At 46.6% G+C, this 17,669-nt stretch overlaps 5 protein-coding genes across 5 annotated transcripts; 1 reads left to right on the top strand and 4 right to left on the bottom strand.

Annotated features, from left to right (window-relative positions):
• Positions 1-108: 108 nt before the first annotated feature.
• Positions 109-3,262, bottom strand: V1508DRAFT_451341 (uncharacterized protein; the record flags this gene model as incomplete). Its single annotated transcript, XM_066942501.1, has 4 exons — positions 109-480; positions 540-1,124; positions 1,185-1,803; positions 1,853-3,262. 4 exons carry the CDS (start codon positions 3,260-3,262, stop codon positions 305-307), a joined length of 2,790 nt encoding a protein of 929 aa, XP_066793581.1. The 3' UTR covers positions 109-304.
• Positions 3,263-4,013: 751 nt separating this feature from the next.
• On the bottom strand, positions 4,014-5,933 carry V1508DRAFT_256030 (uncharacterized protein). The gene is made up of 2 exons (XM_066936415.1): positions 5,634-5,933; positions 4,014-5,580 (listed from the first exon to the last, which is right to left on the bottom strand). The coding sequence occupies exons 1-2, from the start codon at positions 5,818-5,820 to the stop codon at positions 4,274-4,276; spliced, it is 1,494 nt and encodes a 497-aa protein (XP_066793582.1). The 5' UTR covers positions 5,821-5,933; the 3' UTR covers positions 4,014-4,273.
• A 1,326-nt stretch (positions 5,934-7,259) lies between these two features.
• On the bottom strand, positions 7,260-11,645 carry V1508DRAFT_424267 (uncharacterized protein). The gene is made up of 4 exons (XM_066941267.1): positions 11,380-11,645; positions 11,220-11,322; positions 8,825-11,170; positions 7,260-8,771 (listed from the first exon to the last, which is right to left on the bottom strand). The coding sequence occupies exons 1-4, from the start codon at positions 11,472-11,474 to the stop codon at positions 7,461-7,463; spliced, it is 3,855 nt and encodes a 1,284-aa protein (XP_066793583.1). The 5' UTR covers positions 11,475-11,645; the 3' UTR covers positions 7,260-7,460.
• A 176-nt stretch (positions 11,646-11,821) lies between these two features.
• On the bottom strand, positions 11,822-14,543 carry V1508DRAFT_424269 (WD40-repeat-containing domain protein). Its single transcript, XM_066941268.1, has 8 exons — positions 14,232-14,543; positions 13,971-14,011; positions 13,757-13,854; positions 13,541-13,691; positions 13,172-13,468; positions 12,942-13,106; positions 12,283-12,881; positions 11,822-12,234 (listed from the first exon to the last, which is right to left on the bottom strand). The coding sequence occupies exons 1-8, from the start codon at positions 14,276-14,278 to the stop codon at positions 12,211-12,213; spliced, it is 1,422 nt and encodes a 473-aa protein (XP_066793584.1). The 5' UTR covers positions 14,279-14,543; the 3' UTR covers positions 11,822-12,210.
• Positions 14,544-17,010: 2,467 nt separating this feature from the next.
• On the top strand, positions 17,011-17,275 carry V1508DRAFT_424280 (uncharacterized protein; the record flags this gene model as incomplete). Its single annotated transcript, XM_066941269.1, has 2 exons — positions 17,011-17,211; positions 17,240-17,275. Coding segments are annotated over exons 1-2 (231 nt in total), but the record flags the coding sequence as incomplete, so codon positions are not given.
• Between the last annotated feature and the right edge of the window lie 394 nt (positions 17,276-17,669).

Consider the following 17,669-nt stretch of genomic DNA (forward strand, 5'->3'; position numbering starts at 1 on the left):
ACCATCCAACCCTCTGGCATGAGCTCTAGACTAAACCAACGCTGTGCCATGGAAAACACCATACTACTATTTGGTTGTCGGCATTTACATGACATAATTGAGAGTTGTAGCTACTCTCTGTAGCTACTCTCTACTCTCAATCACTAGAAATATGAATTTATTAGAGCCATACACAACAAAATCTCCAAACTCCCTATATTATATAATCAAACTACCAAAATTAGCCAACTCCTAAAACAAACTGAACCACAGATGCGATGGAATAAATAATCGAAATTGCAAGGATGCGAGATATGCACAACTCCTAACCAACAAGTTTCTGAGCTGCTTCATAGAGCTGATGGGAAATCTTATCTAGCTGTATTTGCGCTTCTTCCCCGTCTCCACGCTCCAAAGCATCGCGAACCGATGTAAATGTTCCAGACGCCAAGTACGCCTTATCTTGTGCAGATGGGGGCCACATTTGTGGGGCAAAAATGACTAAACGAATGCGTCAGTCAAGATGAAACAGTCACAATATGTATGGAATCAGAGCTTACCATGCTTGAACCAACTTCGGCCAGGTAGGCCGTCCGTGTTTAATAGATGCTTATCAAAATTGGTTAATCTCGAGTTCCGACTCCAACGATGAGCTGTCATGGTTGTCGTTTCGACATGTCCCATCGCCATGAAACTATCCATCCACTCCTTGTTCCACTTTTCCATCTGCACAGCACTCTCGGTCAGAGCCGATATGCCCTCGACGAGACTATGGACGTCAAGCTTACTTGACTTGCCCGAATATGCTTCCAACTCGGCCATATAATGAGAGATCGATCGAGCATACGAAGATAAGTCAAACGGTAATATCATTTCATCCGCAAACCTGATGACCATTGCACCGACAATTTGGGTGAGAAGTTTATGGAATACGTAGGGATACCCATCATCCGCAAGGTCATTCTTGTCATATGACAGCTGAACCAGCTTATCAGAAGAAACAAGTACTTCTGAAGGATCACCGAACTTGTTTAACCACTCCTTGTTATCAAAACATGTGCGCGTTGGATAACCACCTGAAGTGCTGAAACCGAGATCGATCGAAGCAATCCCGGCAAAGCTCTGGAAAGGCATTGTATCCTTGTCTAGAGTAAACGAATTAATTATTCAACCATGATATTGATGCGCACATGCCGAATACTTACCGCCTTCCAATGGTGGCAACTCCGAATTCCCCCATAGATCCCTAATGGTTTTATTCCTGAAAGGATCATAAACCTGGCCAAGTGCGGTGAGCAAGACAGAATTAAGCAGCGGATTTCCGCTTGCATTAAACTGTGTGCCGCTGACAGCCTGGTCTAAGTTAATGTAGACCATTCCATCTTGTCGTAGAATGTCGATGTTGTCTTCAACCCATTCCGTGGCTCCCATAAGATTCTGCTCAGTGCCATCCCAAGATGCAAAATAGATTGATCTTAAAGGGCGCCATGTGAACTCTACAGCTATGTATCCCAAAATTCTTGCGACTTCGAGCATTACAGCTGTACCTGACATGGCATCTGAGGCACCATAACACCAAGCATCTCGATGAGCGCCTAGGATGACCGCCTTCTCGGGCTGATCAGTACCTTCAATTTTCGCGATTACGTTCCAGATAGGCTGTCGCTCTTGTTCATCTGGCGAATTGCGAAGATTAGCTGTGGGTCCTTCTGCCGAACCAGTCCACCATTCGTCAACGCCGGAGAACTGGCCAATCCAGGGACTGTCAACCTTCTTTCCATAGCCTTTGAGCGCGGCTATGAAATGTTTCGCATCATCCCATGACTAGAGCATCGTTAAAATAGTTACCGTAATAGAAGTAAAACACACTCACAATTGGTAAACTTGGGATTTTGACAAGACTAGTAGAGTTCGCTCTACCATCCTTTTCGACGAGTGGTCTTGAAGCCCAACCGGGAGTCAGAGGATCTCCCGGTACCCAATTTCTGAGTCCAGCGCTGCCTCTCTGTACAGCGCCCTCGGGGATAGCTCTCCCATCGGGATATATTGCCATATCCTTATCTGGCCTGTCGCGAAAAAGTACAACTCCACCTGCTCCATAAATCTCTGCAGCCTTAATTTTTAACGACTCATGCACCAAACCATATCGACAAAAGACAATTGCGCCATCCAGAGAGATCCGAAGCTCCATTAGTTTCTCAAAGTCCTTCTTCGTGCCATAGTTGGCGTAGACCACATGGCCTGTGACATTCCCTGGTGCAGACAACCCATGAATGGGAAAAGGCTGCTTATCGAAAGTACCTGGCTCGGCTTCAATTTCAGTCAAATTAGCCTCATACACCACTTGTCGTCGGAAATTTCGAGCTGCTTTCTCATCGCTCAGTAATGCTAATCGCTGCCCACTTCGATTGGGGTAAGTCAAAAAGACGTCGTATTGCTTTGTCTCCACAGAGGAGAATGCATTGAAGTCTCTAAACTGTTGTGCTACATATGTCGCCATACTCATATCTCCTCTTGTACCTGCCATGTGCGGTAATGCTGTTAATGCTTGTATATGTGTTGCTATCTTTTTCGCGCTAATTTCATGGAAAAAGAACTCTCGCATAGCGTCTAGTGGGTAATGCTCTGGTGGCCAACTTGATCCACCGTTCGAGGTTCCAAACGGAAGCAAATCCGACGCAATAATCAACCACATTCCTAACGACAGCATGAAGACAAACGCTAGTCTCTTAATCAGAAGAGGATTCCCAAATGTTTCAAGATGTGTATTGAGACTGTTAGACAAGGATGACGTGATTGCATTGTAGCGGCTATTTACTGAATCGAAGAACGCAGTAATAAACTGGAATCGTGAGCCAAGCCCATTAAACACGTTCAGCTTCGATGAGAGCCGGTTGAGAATTGTAAGCTTCGACTTTATATTGGTGGCGAGACGTGACTGTATGCTGGGTCGCATCATGGTGCCTGCAAGAGGCGGTTCGATAATATCCAGCTGCATGATCTCGCGCCGGAGCCCAGCAGATTCTGTAGATGATCTTGGTGTAGACAAATCTATTGACTGTATATCAGTATCGGCTCGCCGCGGTTCGTGGCGTATTAAGCCTCGAGGAATAGACTGCTGTCGTTCAGCGGCAGATTGTGTCGCCAGCTCGTTTTGTGCAGATGTGCACGACGAGGATGACGACGACGACAAAAACGGACCAGCTTCCCCTGAATCATCTAGATCATCGTACGGTGGCGGAACTGAATATAGATACAGCTGTGATTTCTCTTCGTCCGGCATGTTCGAGTCGTTGTCAATTGGATTCCGAAGGGAGCAGCTTATGGAAACGCGCCAGCAGGTAGAATTCGTCCCATTCGTGGCAGGCACCAAATTAATATCACAAGTAGACGAGCTAGGAGATGTCAAGTAATGGAAGGAATAATTTAGTTACACGGTTGCCGGCAAGAAACTGTTGTTCAATCAAAGAAATACTGTAGCAGTAATGCGACTCGATGCTTGAGTAGAGTTTCACGGGAGAGACGGGCTGTAAGTGCAGGCCATCTCGGCGTCAGCAACAACCGTTGGGTACAATGACTAAAAATATTGGCAAGTCATGTCCACATCCAAGTTTGCAGGCCCAACTAGATTCACTGCTCGATCCATTCACAATCCATGGCATTTTTGTTCATAAGATTCACTTGATCCGACTCGTTTACAGAGAGTTGCCGCTATGTCGAAGTCTTGTGACAGGCATTAATTATTACGCAACGCAGATAGGCGTGGTATGTTAATAGATTGGTAACCATAAGTTGGCACAAATGTTTGCAATATTAGGAATTGAGGGAAGGCGCATCGATGAGATATATATGTCGACTACTTAAGGACCAGCTGCGGTATAATACGGCACTCGTTCGAAATTTTACGAACTGATGCGCGGATAGTGCGAGCATGAATCTGCTAACAACGACATTATAGAAGACTCAAATTCTGTTCTTACATGCGCCGATTCTCTACATCTGTCGCTATTACATACTTATGATACGTGATAGTTAAATGACACACTTAGTTTATTCGGACCAAGATTCCAGAACGTCTGCAATAGAGTATCGTTGAGGAATGAAAGACTGCAAAGTGAGACTTAAATATAAGGACAAAAATGAGCCACACGAAGGGAATGACGCAAGGGAAAAAGCCAAGTAACGGTATTCACAAACTCCAATTCTAAAACCCAACAAAATCCAAAGCAATAGTGGTACATCGCAGCTCCCAGCGAACTGCATTCATCCAAATAAAAAAGTAACGGCTCGATCACTAGATGAATGTCCCATTGTGAGCCGGGTTAGATTGCGGAATGGTATCGGCTGACGGATAATAAGTGGATGTAGCGGGAATTGTTGTCGTGATGGTAGTGTTAGCCCAGAGCGGCGTAAGCGTTGGAACATTCAGTGAGCCTAAAACAGTGCTGCCGGTCCCGTCACCAGATGAACTACTTCGGCTGGATGGGGTAGAGATAGTTTCGATAAGACTGCTGGAGAATGTTATACTGACGGAGGGAGACAATTTTTGATACTCAGTCACGTATGTCGTGTAGCCGTCGGTGACAATGGCAGTGCGGTCAATTATTAGAGTATATGTCTCTCCAGGTTGGGTCACTGTGATCGTGCTGTCAACATCAGATGATTTAGTGAACGCCGTAACAGGCGTCGATGACTGTTTGACTTCAATTGCGACTCTACTTGATGATGACACTGATTCAGTGACCGTAACGGTGACGGGCTCAGGTGACGACAAGAATGGAACACGCTCTGTAACTGTTACCGTCACTGATTCAGCAGACGATGATGTACTCGATGACGCAGTGACTGTCGCAGTCACCGAGTTTGACGTTGATACACTTGAAGTTTCAGAACGCACATCCGATGCAGCAGCTGCTAATGATGAGGATGGTGAAACTGTTTGCACAAATGGCACCGACGATATCGAAGTCGGCCCGGATGCCTCAGTGACGATTTCTGTGGAGGATACTACTGTGGGCTTCTCTGTCCGAACAATCGTCACAGTAGCTGGGGATAGGTAAGAGTAGTGGGTGACGTATACCGTTGTATACTCCTTGGACACGATCGGAGTAGCGACGACTGTTGTCAGAGACTTTGAAATCGTTTGTTCAGGAGTAACGGTTACATATTGGATGTTTGTGAGAGTTTCCTGCTCGATCTGCAGTGACGTCAAACCAATGGTTTCGGTAATGGTGATTGGAGCCGCAGTAATTGTAACTGTAGTTGTCTCGTCGGCGGAGTGGGATGGCGTAACTGTCACATATGTCGTAGTGACTGGGGAGGGACTGATGGTTGGATATTTAGTGACCGTGAGAGTCTTATATTCCGTGTGTGGACTATTATATTCCACGGTCTCCGTGATCGAGTGGCCGAACGTAACAGATGCATTCGACTCTGCAGGGGATCTGATTGTGTAATATTCGGTGACTGTGAGCGTTTGGTAATCTGTAGTGGCAGAAGTTATTCCGATCGTTCTTGTGATCGTGCTCTGTTCTTCAACAGTGACCGTGGTGGTGTGCTCGATCGTCTCGGTGGAAAATGCGTTGCAAGAGGTGTAGCCGACTTCCGAAATTGTCAGACACAAGTATACTTATACATATATTAGTTAATCTTACCTCCTTCTCCCCATGTAGAAGCTGTTATTGTGAAGTAGTCGTTTTCGGTCACGGGGACTGTCTCCGCGGCTGATGTGCCACCATCCACATTCACAACAGGGTAGAACGGCGCTGGGGCTCCACTGACGAAAGATAATGTGACAGAAATAACCAGAAAACCGAGCGACAATGACGAATAGCAAACCATTGTGCTTTTACTAACCACTTGATCTGCTAAAGTGCGGTATTCTTGCTTGAGCAGAGGATGGTAGATAAATAATGGGAATTTGTAGCTCGGGGTAAATGTCAGATCTTTTATGACAACAGTCAAAGGCGGGCCTCTTCAGATATCATCATCACAAGGCACAATCTGCGAGAAATCCTGCTACGCAAGGCCAGTCGCACTTGGCGCTATTTGTTCGACGTGGCTGGTTTTCAGGGTCCAGGAGGACCGACCCAATATCGTGCGGCTAGGCGATCGCCATAAGCGGCTAGATCAGGGGTAGCACCGTACAGCCACATTGCCTTTCTTTGACCTAACCGAAAGTTCACCAGCCACCTCTCTGGCTGACGACTGGGAACTCCGCCACGGTTCCATCGATGATGCAGGCAGTGGTTAAGGAACTTATGTGGATCTTTATTCGGTTGGCTGAAAGGTCAACCATAGGTATGGATTCTCTTTTATGCGCGTCTGCTGGGGTTAGGGTTATGCATCATTGTCGGGACTAACGTATAGACTGCATTCGCCAGCCACACACTCTTGCTCTAATCCCGAATCTGGCTAGCTAGCAGATCGCAATGCAACCCAAATTCTCGACGTGTCTCAGACGACGACATGCCGGCTGAGTATCGACCTCTGGAGCCAAAGTTGCAACAGCACTGCTTCCAGAATCAGAAGGTACAGTAACAAATTTTGATTCGCTGGTCCATCACCATTGACGACTATACAGCGCGATCATACATCATAGCCATCAGTAAATGAATCTTCGAACCGGCTTTCGTCACTAGTTGGAGGTATGAGCACGTCTCCATCTGTCCGCGTGGCCATGGTCTTCCGAAGAGATGAGCGCGTTCGCGTCTTTGACATCGACATTGCCTCCACTCAGCAGCGGGTCACTAAATACCACTGAATAAGCAGTCTTCCCCGAGAGAGTTGTCGCGAAGTTGCGTTGGAATGCTGACCGAATATGTAACCGCACCAATTACCCAGCCACCACCCCATGTCATTTCGTCTTGCCTTCCAACCTCCGGACCAGTATTACAGCTGACCATTTGTTTCCTTAGCGGTCCGATCACGTGCCAAAACTTGTAGTACCTGAATTTCGTCCCTGCTACCGAAACGGATTGACGCGTACGTCAATGGATTGAGGGATCAAAAGTCCGATTGGTTTCGAAGCTTTGTTGATTTTACCGACGGTGGTGTTCAAGAATATGGCAGGAATGTAGTTCCGATATTCTTGTCCTCTCCTGCCGTGGTAGTTACAACCAAGGGCTCGGATTTTGGCGCAGCCGATTCTCTCATAATTTGGTGCACACGTACATGTCGACGTATCGTGGACCAAGTTGACCTACGCAGCGGCGTAGCTATTATACATATTGTTTATTTGCAGCGTAACTATATACCATCTGATAAGTTGGTCATTCGGAAAGGGGGTAAAGGATACTTTGGACTCACATGAGATCACTATTACAAGGCAATCCCAACTACATTTAAACAGTTATAAGAAACTATACAGAATGACAACCACAAATATCTATGCACAAATTCGCACCAGTTCCTACAATAACTAATCCATTGACAGTAGCATACACAATGACACTTATCAAACATATCATCATAACGTGCTTTTAACAGATGCCACGTAATATTTCAGAATACATTATTTTCACTTGCGACAGAATACCTGTCGTTGAACACTCAGTCACTTCAATATCCTTGCCGGTTTGGGGATCGACGCCACAAATATCCGCGACGGCCTGAAGCGCGTAGCCAAGTGGATCATTCTCCGCAAGCTCTCTTCGCTTCCTGGCTACTTCCTCGGCGGCAGCTCTTTGCTTCGCATTGGCATCTTCTGTGGCTACGGCTAGGGCCTGGGCAGCAGCAACAGCTTTAGCTTGCACAGACGCCTGTTTACCCTTCGGTCCAGCCTTTGGTTCAGTCCTCTCCTTCTTCAGTGGCGGCTCCGAGTCAACCACAGGACTAGATCCGGTACTCTTACCGCTTGGTATTCCGCCTAAAGGCCTCTTCCTACTCTGTGGCAGCTTCAACTGTGTGGCTTCCAGGAGCGGTGTCGGACTATAAATAGGGACGCCTTGTGGACTTGTGGAACTTGATATGACCGGCGAAGTCTCCGGAGCAGTAGCATCAGGTTCTGACGTTCCCAGCTGAGCTTGAGACATAGCTGCTGGTACTTGCCCAGGTAATGAAAAGTTCGGACGCTGAGAGGTCAGGACCTGATTCTGAGGAGTAGAATGAGCATTGCCAGTCGATGCTGTAACTGCCACTTGAGCATGTGTCGCAGCCGCAACGGTTGCCTTCTGGTTGCGACGAGCAGGTTGTCGAGCATTCGGAGCAGGAATTGGTGCCGACACTGGGGTCGCAGGCTCGGGCATAGACTGAGGTACAAATTGTTGTGCAGGGAAGGAGCCTGCAGATACTGCCTGCTGTTGCTGATCTTGAGACATCATCTGTTGCTGCTGCTGCATTGGCCGTGGTTGTGGAGGAAGAACATTCGTCGTCGTCGGGGTAGAGACTGTGTTCCCCTGTCTCTGCCGTTGCTGATCAGCAGCAAACGCCAAATTCGGCTCGAATGACATCTGCTGCCCGCCTTGCTGAGGCATAGTCAACATCATCTGAGGCTGAGGTGGTCGCCTAGGATTGACTGGCAGCTGCGCTTGATGACTATGTTGCTGCGGAGTTCCCTGCGCAACAGCTTGCTGACTCTGCTGTTGTAACACTTGGCCAGAAACAGACTGCTGCATAGATGTTCCCATATTCACAGGCAGCGCGCCACCTCCATTGCCCTGCTTCAACTGCTGATGACGCCGAACATAGTTGAAAAATTTGCTCAGTTCTACCCTGAATTTCGCTATACTCTCTGGCGTGAAGTAGAATATACCTCTGTTAAGAACTTCAAATTGGTCTCTGTAGGCAAATTGCTACTACTGATCAGCAAACTCAAATAAACTCACAGATTGACTCAGAAACATACCATTGCCATCAATCGCTTCGTTACGCTTTCATTATGAAAGTTCACATGTGCCCAGTGGATCAGTCTATCCATTTGCCTGCAAGCCTCTTGCAGCTGCAAAATCATCTCTCGAGTCTTTGTTTGGTCCTCTGGTGGCAATTCCACTGGAGACTGCTTAGCGCGCGAACGACTAACCTCCTCGTACAGTTCCCGGATTCTAGTTCGATCACGCTCCTGTTGTTCAGGACCGTAGGAAGGCCTTTGAACATTAGCAGTACCTTCTGCTCCAAACTGTCCAGAAGGGTTTTGCTGTTGAATATGTGCTTGAAGAGGCTCTTGCTGCTGTTGTACTGCGGTTTGTTGCTGACTCTGCTGAGCGTCAACTATCCACTGATTTTGCTGCGAGGGCTGATGTGGAGGAATCTGTGAATGCTGTATAGTCGGCGTCGCCTGCTTCCTTTGTGGAGATTGTGAGAGAATTTTATTATACATCATTTGCGCCTGCTGCTGCTGTTGTTGTTGTTGTTGTAGTTGTAGTTGTTGTTGCTGGTGTTGTTGTGGTTGTTGCTGTTGCTGCATGACAGGCGTCGTATTTTGGCCCGAAGGATACTGGTGAGGAATTGTCATTGATGCTTGTTGGTTCATTGTTGACTGTTGTGGTTGAGATCCTTGAGGCAATTGGTGCTGTTGAAGGTTAGTTATCCCTATTCTAGGTAGCGAAGGCGAGTCGTCTATCTTTGATCCGGGTACGCCTGGTCGTTGGTTGATGGGCTGCTGATTTATCATAACAGGGCTCGACTTAGCGTCTTCAACAGCTTGTTGAATGGCACCAGGCACAGCGATGGTCTTCTGACCGACTGGCATAGGTGTCTGCGCGTCATTCACAAGTCTCTGCGCCTGCTGGCCTTGCTTTGCGAACAGATTTCGTACCAGCTGCTCATTTTGAGCATGTACGTTGCGAATAATTGGCAATGCATCACTCGGAATAGAATTGCTCTTCATGAGATTATATATCTGCGTCCAAGTGTTGACATCCGATGGCAAAAATGGCATCATCTTTAGTAAAGCCTGCGGAATCTTGCTCTTGAGAACATAGTTCTTTACAGTAGAGTCCAATTGCTGCCTCGTCAGTTGCAGCTGTTGGGGGTGTCCTTGCTCTGCTTGCTGTACGTTCGCAGCCAGTCGCCCCGCGGACTGTGCAGTTGCAATCCGCTGGTGAGGACCATTCCGTGGCATTACATTTTGCTGCTGCGATGGCTGCTGCGGCTGTTGTGGGCTCTGTTGCTGTTGCGTGCTAGGCATGGGCTGCTCACTCTGTGGCATCATCGGCTGCTGCTGAGTTGTGGCATTCATCGTCGGGCCCATCTGCCTTGGCTGCTGAATTTGCCCAATAACGGCGCTCTGTTGCTGTTGCTGTTTTTGTGCCTGCACTAATTTTCGGAACATCTGCACTTGGGCTTGTTGAATCGGCGTATAATTATTTGGCGCATTCCCATCGTTCAATAGCTGTCCAGTTGCTGATCGCACCTGCTGCATGGATATGCTAGTCTGTGAATCCTGTTGCTGTTGAGGAGGTGGTTGTATTTGCTGCGACGTTTGGTCTTGTTGCTGGAGTTGTGGCGCCTGTTGCTGTCGTTGCTGTTGCTGCTTAAGCATTTGTAACATCGCCTGCAACTCGGTCGGATTATTTCGTCCTCCATTCTGTGCAAGACGCTGACGAATCTGTTGCGCAATCTGCTGATTAGATTGTTGCTGTTGTTGCGTTGGGACGTTTCCCTGTTGGGCTTGGGCTTGCAGCCGGGCTTGCTGTTGTTGCATCATCGCCAATAGAGCTGCATTTCTAGGAGTTTGAATGTTTTGCTGCTGTTGTTGTGGAGTAACCTGCGAGGAAATACTGGATTGGCCTTGCTGGGGCTGCATACCTATCGGGATACTTCGGCCTTGTTGATTTTGCTGTTGTTGATGCTGTTGCTGGCTCATTAATTGCCTCAGTGCATTCTGATAGGCGGCATTATACTGTGGCTGATTACCAGAAACATTAGGAACTGCGGCCTGACCAGTAGCCTGCGGAGGCTGTTGTACTTGCGGCTGTTGTTGCTGAAATTGCGCGACCGGATTGATCTGCTGAGGTTGCTGGTTCATCGGCATCGTATTAAACATGTCTTCTGGAGGCCGTTGCTGTGGTACGAACTGTGCCTGGTGTTGAGAAGGCAACGGTTGCTGAGGTGGTTGAGGAGGTTGAGACTGATGCGTGGCCTGTCCTTGAGGAACCACGACTTGGCCGTTATTCAAGACCGCATTTCGTCTTCGATCGACCGTGTTGCGAACATATTCTATCCGCTCTCTCATAATTGCAAAATATTCGTCCTTCTAAGTATTAGCATCGTCAGTTAAGAACCTTCAACGCTGGCGTTACCCTAGACTGCGCCGTATCGAAGGCATTGTTCTCCGTTTGCTGTGCATATTTGGCAATCCGCTCGGGTGGTCCACCGATTGGGATCTTTTTCAGACTCTCCACACTAGAAAGCAAAGATTAGACTTGTAGTGCAGCCTAAAAGGTTTGTAATATCACCCACAGGGAGGTGGCAAAAGCCTGGCGATGGTTCAGCGAGAGGCCTTCCTTCCAAGAACCCGCCGGATGGTTAAGCACCGGTCGAGGCACGCCGTTCATGGCTTCCTGTGATTAGACCAGTAGCGACCTGCTTGACCAGATAGAATTCTCTGTAGCAGTCCTCAGGCATAGATAGCCGATCTGGCAGCGAAATGGAGGAAGCAAGATACAGTGTGAGCGGTCCAGCGAATTAATATTCCAGCATCAGTGTCCTATCGTGATGATCTCACGCTGCCCGACTATGGACTGTGGTCGGGGATCAAGCCACTGTAATAAACACACGCCACACTGAATTCGTAGCGCGCAGGGTAACGTTATCTCCAGAAGTGTGGCGTATGGCTTTCTGAGGCAACAGTCCCAATAGCTGTTACAATACTCCTACGCGAAGTTACAGTGAAAATCAAGCGATCACGACAAATATATATCGATGATAGAAGTATACACCTTTTATATAACTAACAATAGACAATAACGTAAATTTATGGAAACGAATCGGAAATATGTGGCACTACAATTACAAATGACTTAAAACTGTCATTATATATTAATCCTTCGAGGTTTAACTCGCCCTCACAAGCTCAGTACTTTCATGCACTTTGTCCCGTAATCTGCGAGAAGCTCGCATATTCCCCCATACAAATATTTTATTAATATGCACATTTGGGCCTACCCATGTCGACGCGTACAAGCAACAAGTTGATGAGAACTGTTCGTACAAATTGTTTGAGCCATCAATCTAAAACATCAAATTACCCTTCCACGATTTCTATGTTCTCCGGAAGGCTCCATGGTATGGTCACAAAGTCGAAAAGACGAACAACTAAATCTTTATAAGTAAGACTACATATTTAACACTGATATAACTCACATTATTGGTGGCGGCAATGGCAATGGAATCTTCGTGTGGATGCCAGCTCATATGCAGAATCTTCTTGTTGAAATCAATGTCATCATTCTCCCGACGGACTGCGTTCATTCCGCTTGTCATTCCAGCTCTACCAGAAGGAGATGATCCACGCAATCCAGGGCTGCCATTGCCATGTCTTCCAGTTTGTCCGCGGCCGATAGGAGCAGCAACACCCACCCGCTTGGCTTTGAATGCAGACTTGTCAGCTTGTAGAACAACTTCCGTCTCTTCAGCTTCCGTATCTGTAGCATTAGGATAAATCATGAAGTTGTTATTGTATGAGCCCGTCATGACGGATTTTCCATCGCCAGATAGAACGACCTCAAACTTATCAAATATCGAGTCATTGTCGTAAGTGTCGCATAATCTGGGTCGCAAATGTTCATGAATGTTGATTGTCTTGATTGGTGCTCTCTCCATAGCAATATCCCATATCTTAACTGTCAAGTAATCTCGAGAAACGATGTATCTACCGTCAAACGAGAATCGCACATCGGATATTGATGAAATAATTTCTGAGAAAAATGACCTTTCTCTAGGATCTTCCTCTTCCTCAAACACTGGTGTACATTTAGTACAAGTTCCATTTTGAATGAGGATTATGAAAGAATTATACGTACACTTCGCATGTGCATCACACAAAGCACTCTCCCGCATATCTGCGAGCTTGATTGTACCTTTGCTTGATGAGTACATGAAATAGTTGCAGCTCGTAGGATGGAACTCAGCAGCCGTAATTACCTCTGTGAGCTCTTCCATATTTGCTGGCTTAATATCAACAATGTCTGTGAATATTGTTAGCATTAGTCTCTCGCCAAAAAAAAATAGACCACAACGTTCCACGACATACTAAAACTTTGATCGGAGATTCCTAAGTTCCACAGGTTTATTCGAAGATCATCAGCAGATATAAACGTCTCGCCGTCCGAGTTGACACTGATAGAATTGATGTGGTATGCGTGAGCATTCGCGTAAATCTTCTTCGGAGACGCTGCAATGATCGTATCGTGAAGAGTCATCCGTGGTAAGCGAAGGTTTTCAATTGATATAGGATTTGGTGGCCGCCCTCCAACGGTATCAGAAAGATTATTCTCAGCTACAACCTTCAACGACTTCTCGTATATCTTCCATAGTTTGATTGTTTTATCTGTAATAGTTAGCAAATGCTCTCCATTTAGCAGCTGTCTATAGGCAATATGAGCAGGACTAGAATTCATACCATTTGTGGAAAGTAAGAAATGCGCAGCATTCGTTCTCGGGCACCATTTAATCTTGTTTATCTTTTCCTCGATCTCTAGTGACTTCAGATAATCGAATTCTGGTTCGTGCGATTGAAATTCGGTGTGAAACTTGTACTCGCAACCTTTTTTCTACATTCACATTTCAGTATGCTGGACCGAACCAGTCAGAAGATTAGAATGTGCGACATGCTCACATTTTCGTTCCTTTCGAATAATACTACTCGACCGCCCTTGTCGCCAGTCGCCAGGTAATTGCCAGTACTATCGAAGTCAACTGTAGAAATAATATCGGCTACAGTAAAGTCATCATTAGCACGGATATTTCGAATTAGTACGATATTGGAATATTTCCCCTCGCAATCACAAATGAGATAGCAGCCGCAGGTTCATCAACAATGAAAATCATACCCTCAGTGATGTCCTCAGTGTCGCCTTTATCGCCAAAACACCTAGAAAAAATTAGACAATGTTAGCGAATAGGACCTAACATACGCTGGACACTGATTGCAAAAGAGGATCTAGTACTAAATGATGCAGTGACTTCGAAGATCAATGATCGCGCTCTCGCACGCAATCACGGATCTTATCACAAATCAAGCCGCGACCAATAAACGTGTACCAATCTGACAATCAAGAAAAGAAAGGAATTTAAATCAACGCTGTACGTACTGTGCGAATTTCCACGTTGGTGGATGCCCGTCCGGACCTTCGACCATGCTTGAATGGTGGACAGATCTGTGCTCTTATTGAGTATGAGGGATGCCGTTATCTTCAAAGCACCAATGACCAAACGTCGCTAACCAATTCGATAGCTATCTGGTAAAAGGTGGAAGCAAGAGAATAATTGAATTGATGGTGGAGATTGTTTGGCTTTTGAAAGCCTAATCCAAGTTCCAAGCTTCAGGTCTTCGTTGCACCAGCCGTTCTTGTGCAAGCCGCGATCTACTAGTTGGGACTGTTGTTAAGGGTTGGCCATGAGAAGAAGACAATGCCGCGACAACATGTGCCATGTGACATATCTGCACTTCCACTATCGACTTGTTCGATCAATGACGTCATCTAGGTGTTCATTGGCGGTTTGAAAAGACTGACTGGTAGAATTATAGGCATGGGTCCAAAATGGTTGTTAAATTCTATAGACTCTTGAATCCTTCGTAAGACAAAATACCATTCTCGCACGACGCACAATAGAGTGGTCATCATGCATTGTATTGGATCTTAAAGCTTCTGTCATCAAATTCTCTGCATACCAAACTCCATAGTCTGATCGGAAGGTGTCAATAAACCTGAGTGCACTCATCAATCTAGGAATCGAACCTTCGTTGGGTTTACCTAATGCAGAGATGGCATGAAGAATATAGTAATCAGATGGTATATTGTAACCAGCGACACCATAGGGTTCACTGCCAGATGCCACATCAATCGACTGCAATGTGCGTCGAGTCTCATATATCCAGAAAGATACACATATCTATCATTTCTACGGTCCGACATTGCCGAATAACAAAATATATTCTGTTCGCGTGAATATTCGTAAAAGGAGTACGAATATTTGAAGATTCCTTACTAATGAATGCTGATGCGAATGCGAATGCGAATAAGAATTCGTTGTTCGCAAGACATTCGTAGATGTTGGTATGGTCTAATTTCAAACCTGTTTGGCATCCTCGGTTATATATTTCTCGTGGAGAATTTGTTTGAAGTCTGGCAATTTGACTAGATTCTTAGCAATATTACGAATAACCGAATTGCGAATATGTAGGTGATACCAAAAATCGACATTTAATATTTCGAACAAACCGCTGACATGTGATACTACGTTGAATGCGGCAAGGAGACAAGCCTCAATAGGACCTTAACGCCGGCTTGAGGGTATCTGAACGACCTGCTATTCTCACACTGTTGTGACGCCCACATGCTCCACACGTCTTGCCTGGCTGACCAGCACCATCTGGCACCACAGGTACAACCCTGCCTCGTTGAGCATGCATCGGTAGTGCGACCAAGTGGCCATGGCTCTCGAAGTCTTGAAACCTGCGACACCCTTGGCCGGTCACCATCTGCTCCGTTCGGAATGTTGGCAAAATGACGCAAAAGGGCTAGATTGTGCGAACTGCACAAGTAATCCATGCACGTCATTTACCAGATTCGTTATCCGTCGTCTGATCCTTGCAGCTGCCCTCTGCGCCCAAAAGCTTTTCCCAAAGCGACATTATTGTTAGAGAACCATTGTTATTTGATGGCGAAGCAGGAGACGCGTCGAAGGCGTAGTAGAACAAGAGGGTACATAAGAGATCAGGCGGGGAAGAGCGGCAGCAGCGGGGACAGTGGAGATATTTATAATCAGATGAGAGGCACGGAGACCAGAACTAGCGCGGGGTCTGGTACAGGGAATGAGTGTTTTGCGAGTGCGAGTTCTCGATCCGGGACAAAATCGAGCGAGAGTATTTGTTCCTGTGATCTTGGCTGGTTCTCCGCACTCCACGAAATACACCTAATAAACCTATCGCATACTTAGTAGCAGCACGTTAGATCACATGCCAGTCGCGGGCAGACTGGTCGACGATGCAAACCGAGAAATGATCTACCAGCTGGCAATCCCGTCTGTCGCGCGGCTCTACAACGAGACCAAATTGGGGTAAGCTCCGGAGAGACGTCGGCGCCGTCCCTCCACAGTTCGAGTCGACCAGGAAAATTCGTACCGATTTCGATGTCGGATACTCTTACAAATAGTTCGATATATATTTCGAGTTGATAGATGATGATGTGGTGCTGTGGATAGAAATTATTGAAAATGGGTGTGGTACTTTTTTCTTCTTGGGGGGATGCACCATAGTCAAATACCCGTCGCCACACTACTTTCACTGCCGATGAGGTGTTGCGTTGTGACTGGGAAAGACTCGAACAGCCTAAACACGCACACATCCGTATTATGATCAATGTTGATACCATCAAAATCGGTACTGACCAACTCGCATTAAATCGACACATTTGCGAGAAGCTTCCGTTTCGGGGTATAGTATATTTGTCGGCGGCCCGGATTCCGAAGCTTGCGTCGACGATTGCATGGACATTCCACTCGTGATGTCTGTCGGTATAATAGTGCTGTAACTTTGGGTTGTATGTGCGAGGTCCTGTTTGAGCGCAGCGTGGTAGCACAGATCGGACAGAAGGTGTGCTGCATCACAATACACAACAGTCTCTGCCTGTGCGACATTGTTTCTTTCTGATTATAAATATCCCCCTTCTATCTCGCTCAAGAAGATTCCGCACATGCCAGGTACAAAAACGACAAGAAAGTGTTCAAGATTAAGCACCGATCTCGCAGAAAGTGTTGCCAGGAGAGCATTGTGTTACATCATAAGCACTGGTCCCGCACAAGTGGGAAGTATGCGTTTCTTCGCAAAATGAAGAGCGCTGAACCTCTCCCACGCGACCTGAAGTACGACAACAAATGGTGACACGCAAAGGTGGACAGCGACGGATCAGGTCAAAGACGGCACGAGCTATGGCCACCTGGTCACATTACAAATTCCAACAACGACTTCTCGACAAAGCACGAGAATATAAATCGTGCAAAGTCGTTTGGTCTCTGAAGAATACACCAGTAAGACATGCGGAAAACTCAACGACGTTAGGGGTAGTAAAAGTACGCCTGCAAAGAATGTCGGTTTGAGTGCGACCGCGATGTCAATGGTGCACGAAATACTCTGGTGCGTTGCATGACAGTAGATCGGACAGTAGACAAATATCTACACAGGAACGTCGATCGTGTAGATGGTCCATACTGCAATCCACCGGCACTTTGAGAGCCGTCACACTTTTACTTGGTAATTGTTGTGGCGCGCGTTGAGGCTCGCTTCCTTCTAGGGTTTTCCCCGAGTTGCATGACCCTAGTCTAACAATGAGTGCAACGACTTCGTAATCACTCTTTTACTTCTTTGTTTATTGCATGCAAACAACAATCAGCATGTCTCAACTTGGTCGAGCAGCCACCGGAGCCGCCGCTCAAGACGACCTGTACCTGCCCATTTCGCAATTACATAAGTCCCCATTCTCATTTGTCGCGATCTCGCGGAGACAAAGCTAACGATCGATGCACTATCT

The sequence above is a fragment of the Lipomyces doorenjongii genome (genome assembly GCF_038497915.1).
Source record: "Lipomyces doorenjongii strain NRRL Y-27504 unplaced genomic scaffold V1508scaffold_66, whole genome shotgun sequence".
Lineage (NCBI taxonomy): Eukaryota > Fungi > Ascomycota > Lipomycetes > Lipomycetales > Lipomycetaceae > Lipomyces > Lipomyces doorenjongii.

What these genes read in the sequence shown, in the direction of transcription:
- V1508DRAFT_256030 (XM_066936415.1), bottom strand. Translation starts at nt 5,820, where the DNA reads ATGGTTTGCTATTCGTCATTGTCGCTCGGTTTTCTGGTTATTTCTGTC. An exon ending in TTCTACATGGGGAGAAGGAG is followed by an intron (nt 5,581 to 5,633) that starts GTAAGATTAACT and finishes CAATTTCGGAAG; the next exon opens with TCGGCTACACCTCTTGCAAC.
- V1508DRAFT_424267 (XM_066941267.1), bottom strand. Translation starts at nt 11,474, where the DNA reads ATGAACGGCGTGCCTCGACCGGTGCTTAACCATCCGGCGGGTTCTTGG. An exon ending in CAGGCTTTTGCCACCTCCCT is followed by an intron (nt 11,323 to 11,379) that starts GTGGGTGATATT and finishes TTTGCTTTCTAG; the next exon opens with TGTGGAGAGTCTGAAAAAGA. An exon ending in TCGATACGGCGCAGTCTAGG is followed by an intron (nt 11,171 to 11,219) that starts GTAACGCCAGCG and finishes AATACTTAGAAG; the next exon opens with GACGAATATTTTGCAATTAT.
- V1508DRAFT_424269 (XM_066941268.1), bottom strand. Translation starts at nt 14,278, where the DNA reads ATGGTCGAAGGTCCGGACGGGCATCCACCAACGTGGAAATTCGCACA. An exon ending in CCAACGTGGAAATTCGCACA is followed by an intron (nt 14,012 to 14,231) that starts GTACGTACAGCG and finishes AATTTTTTCTAG; the next exon opens with GTGTTTTGGCGATAAAGGCG. An exon ending in TTTCTTACTTTCCACAAATG is followed by an intron (nt 13,469 to 13,540) that starts GTATGAATTCTA and finishes TAACTATTACAG; the next exon opens with ATAAAACAATCAAACTATGG.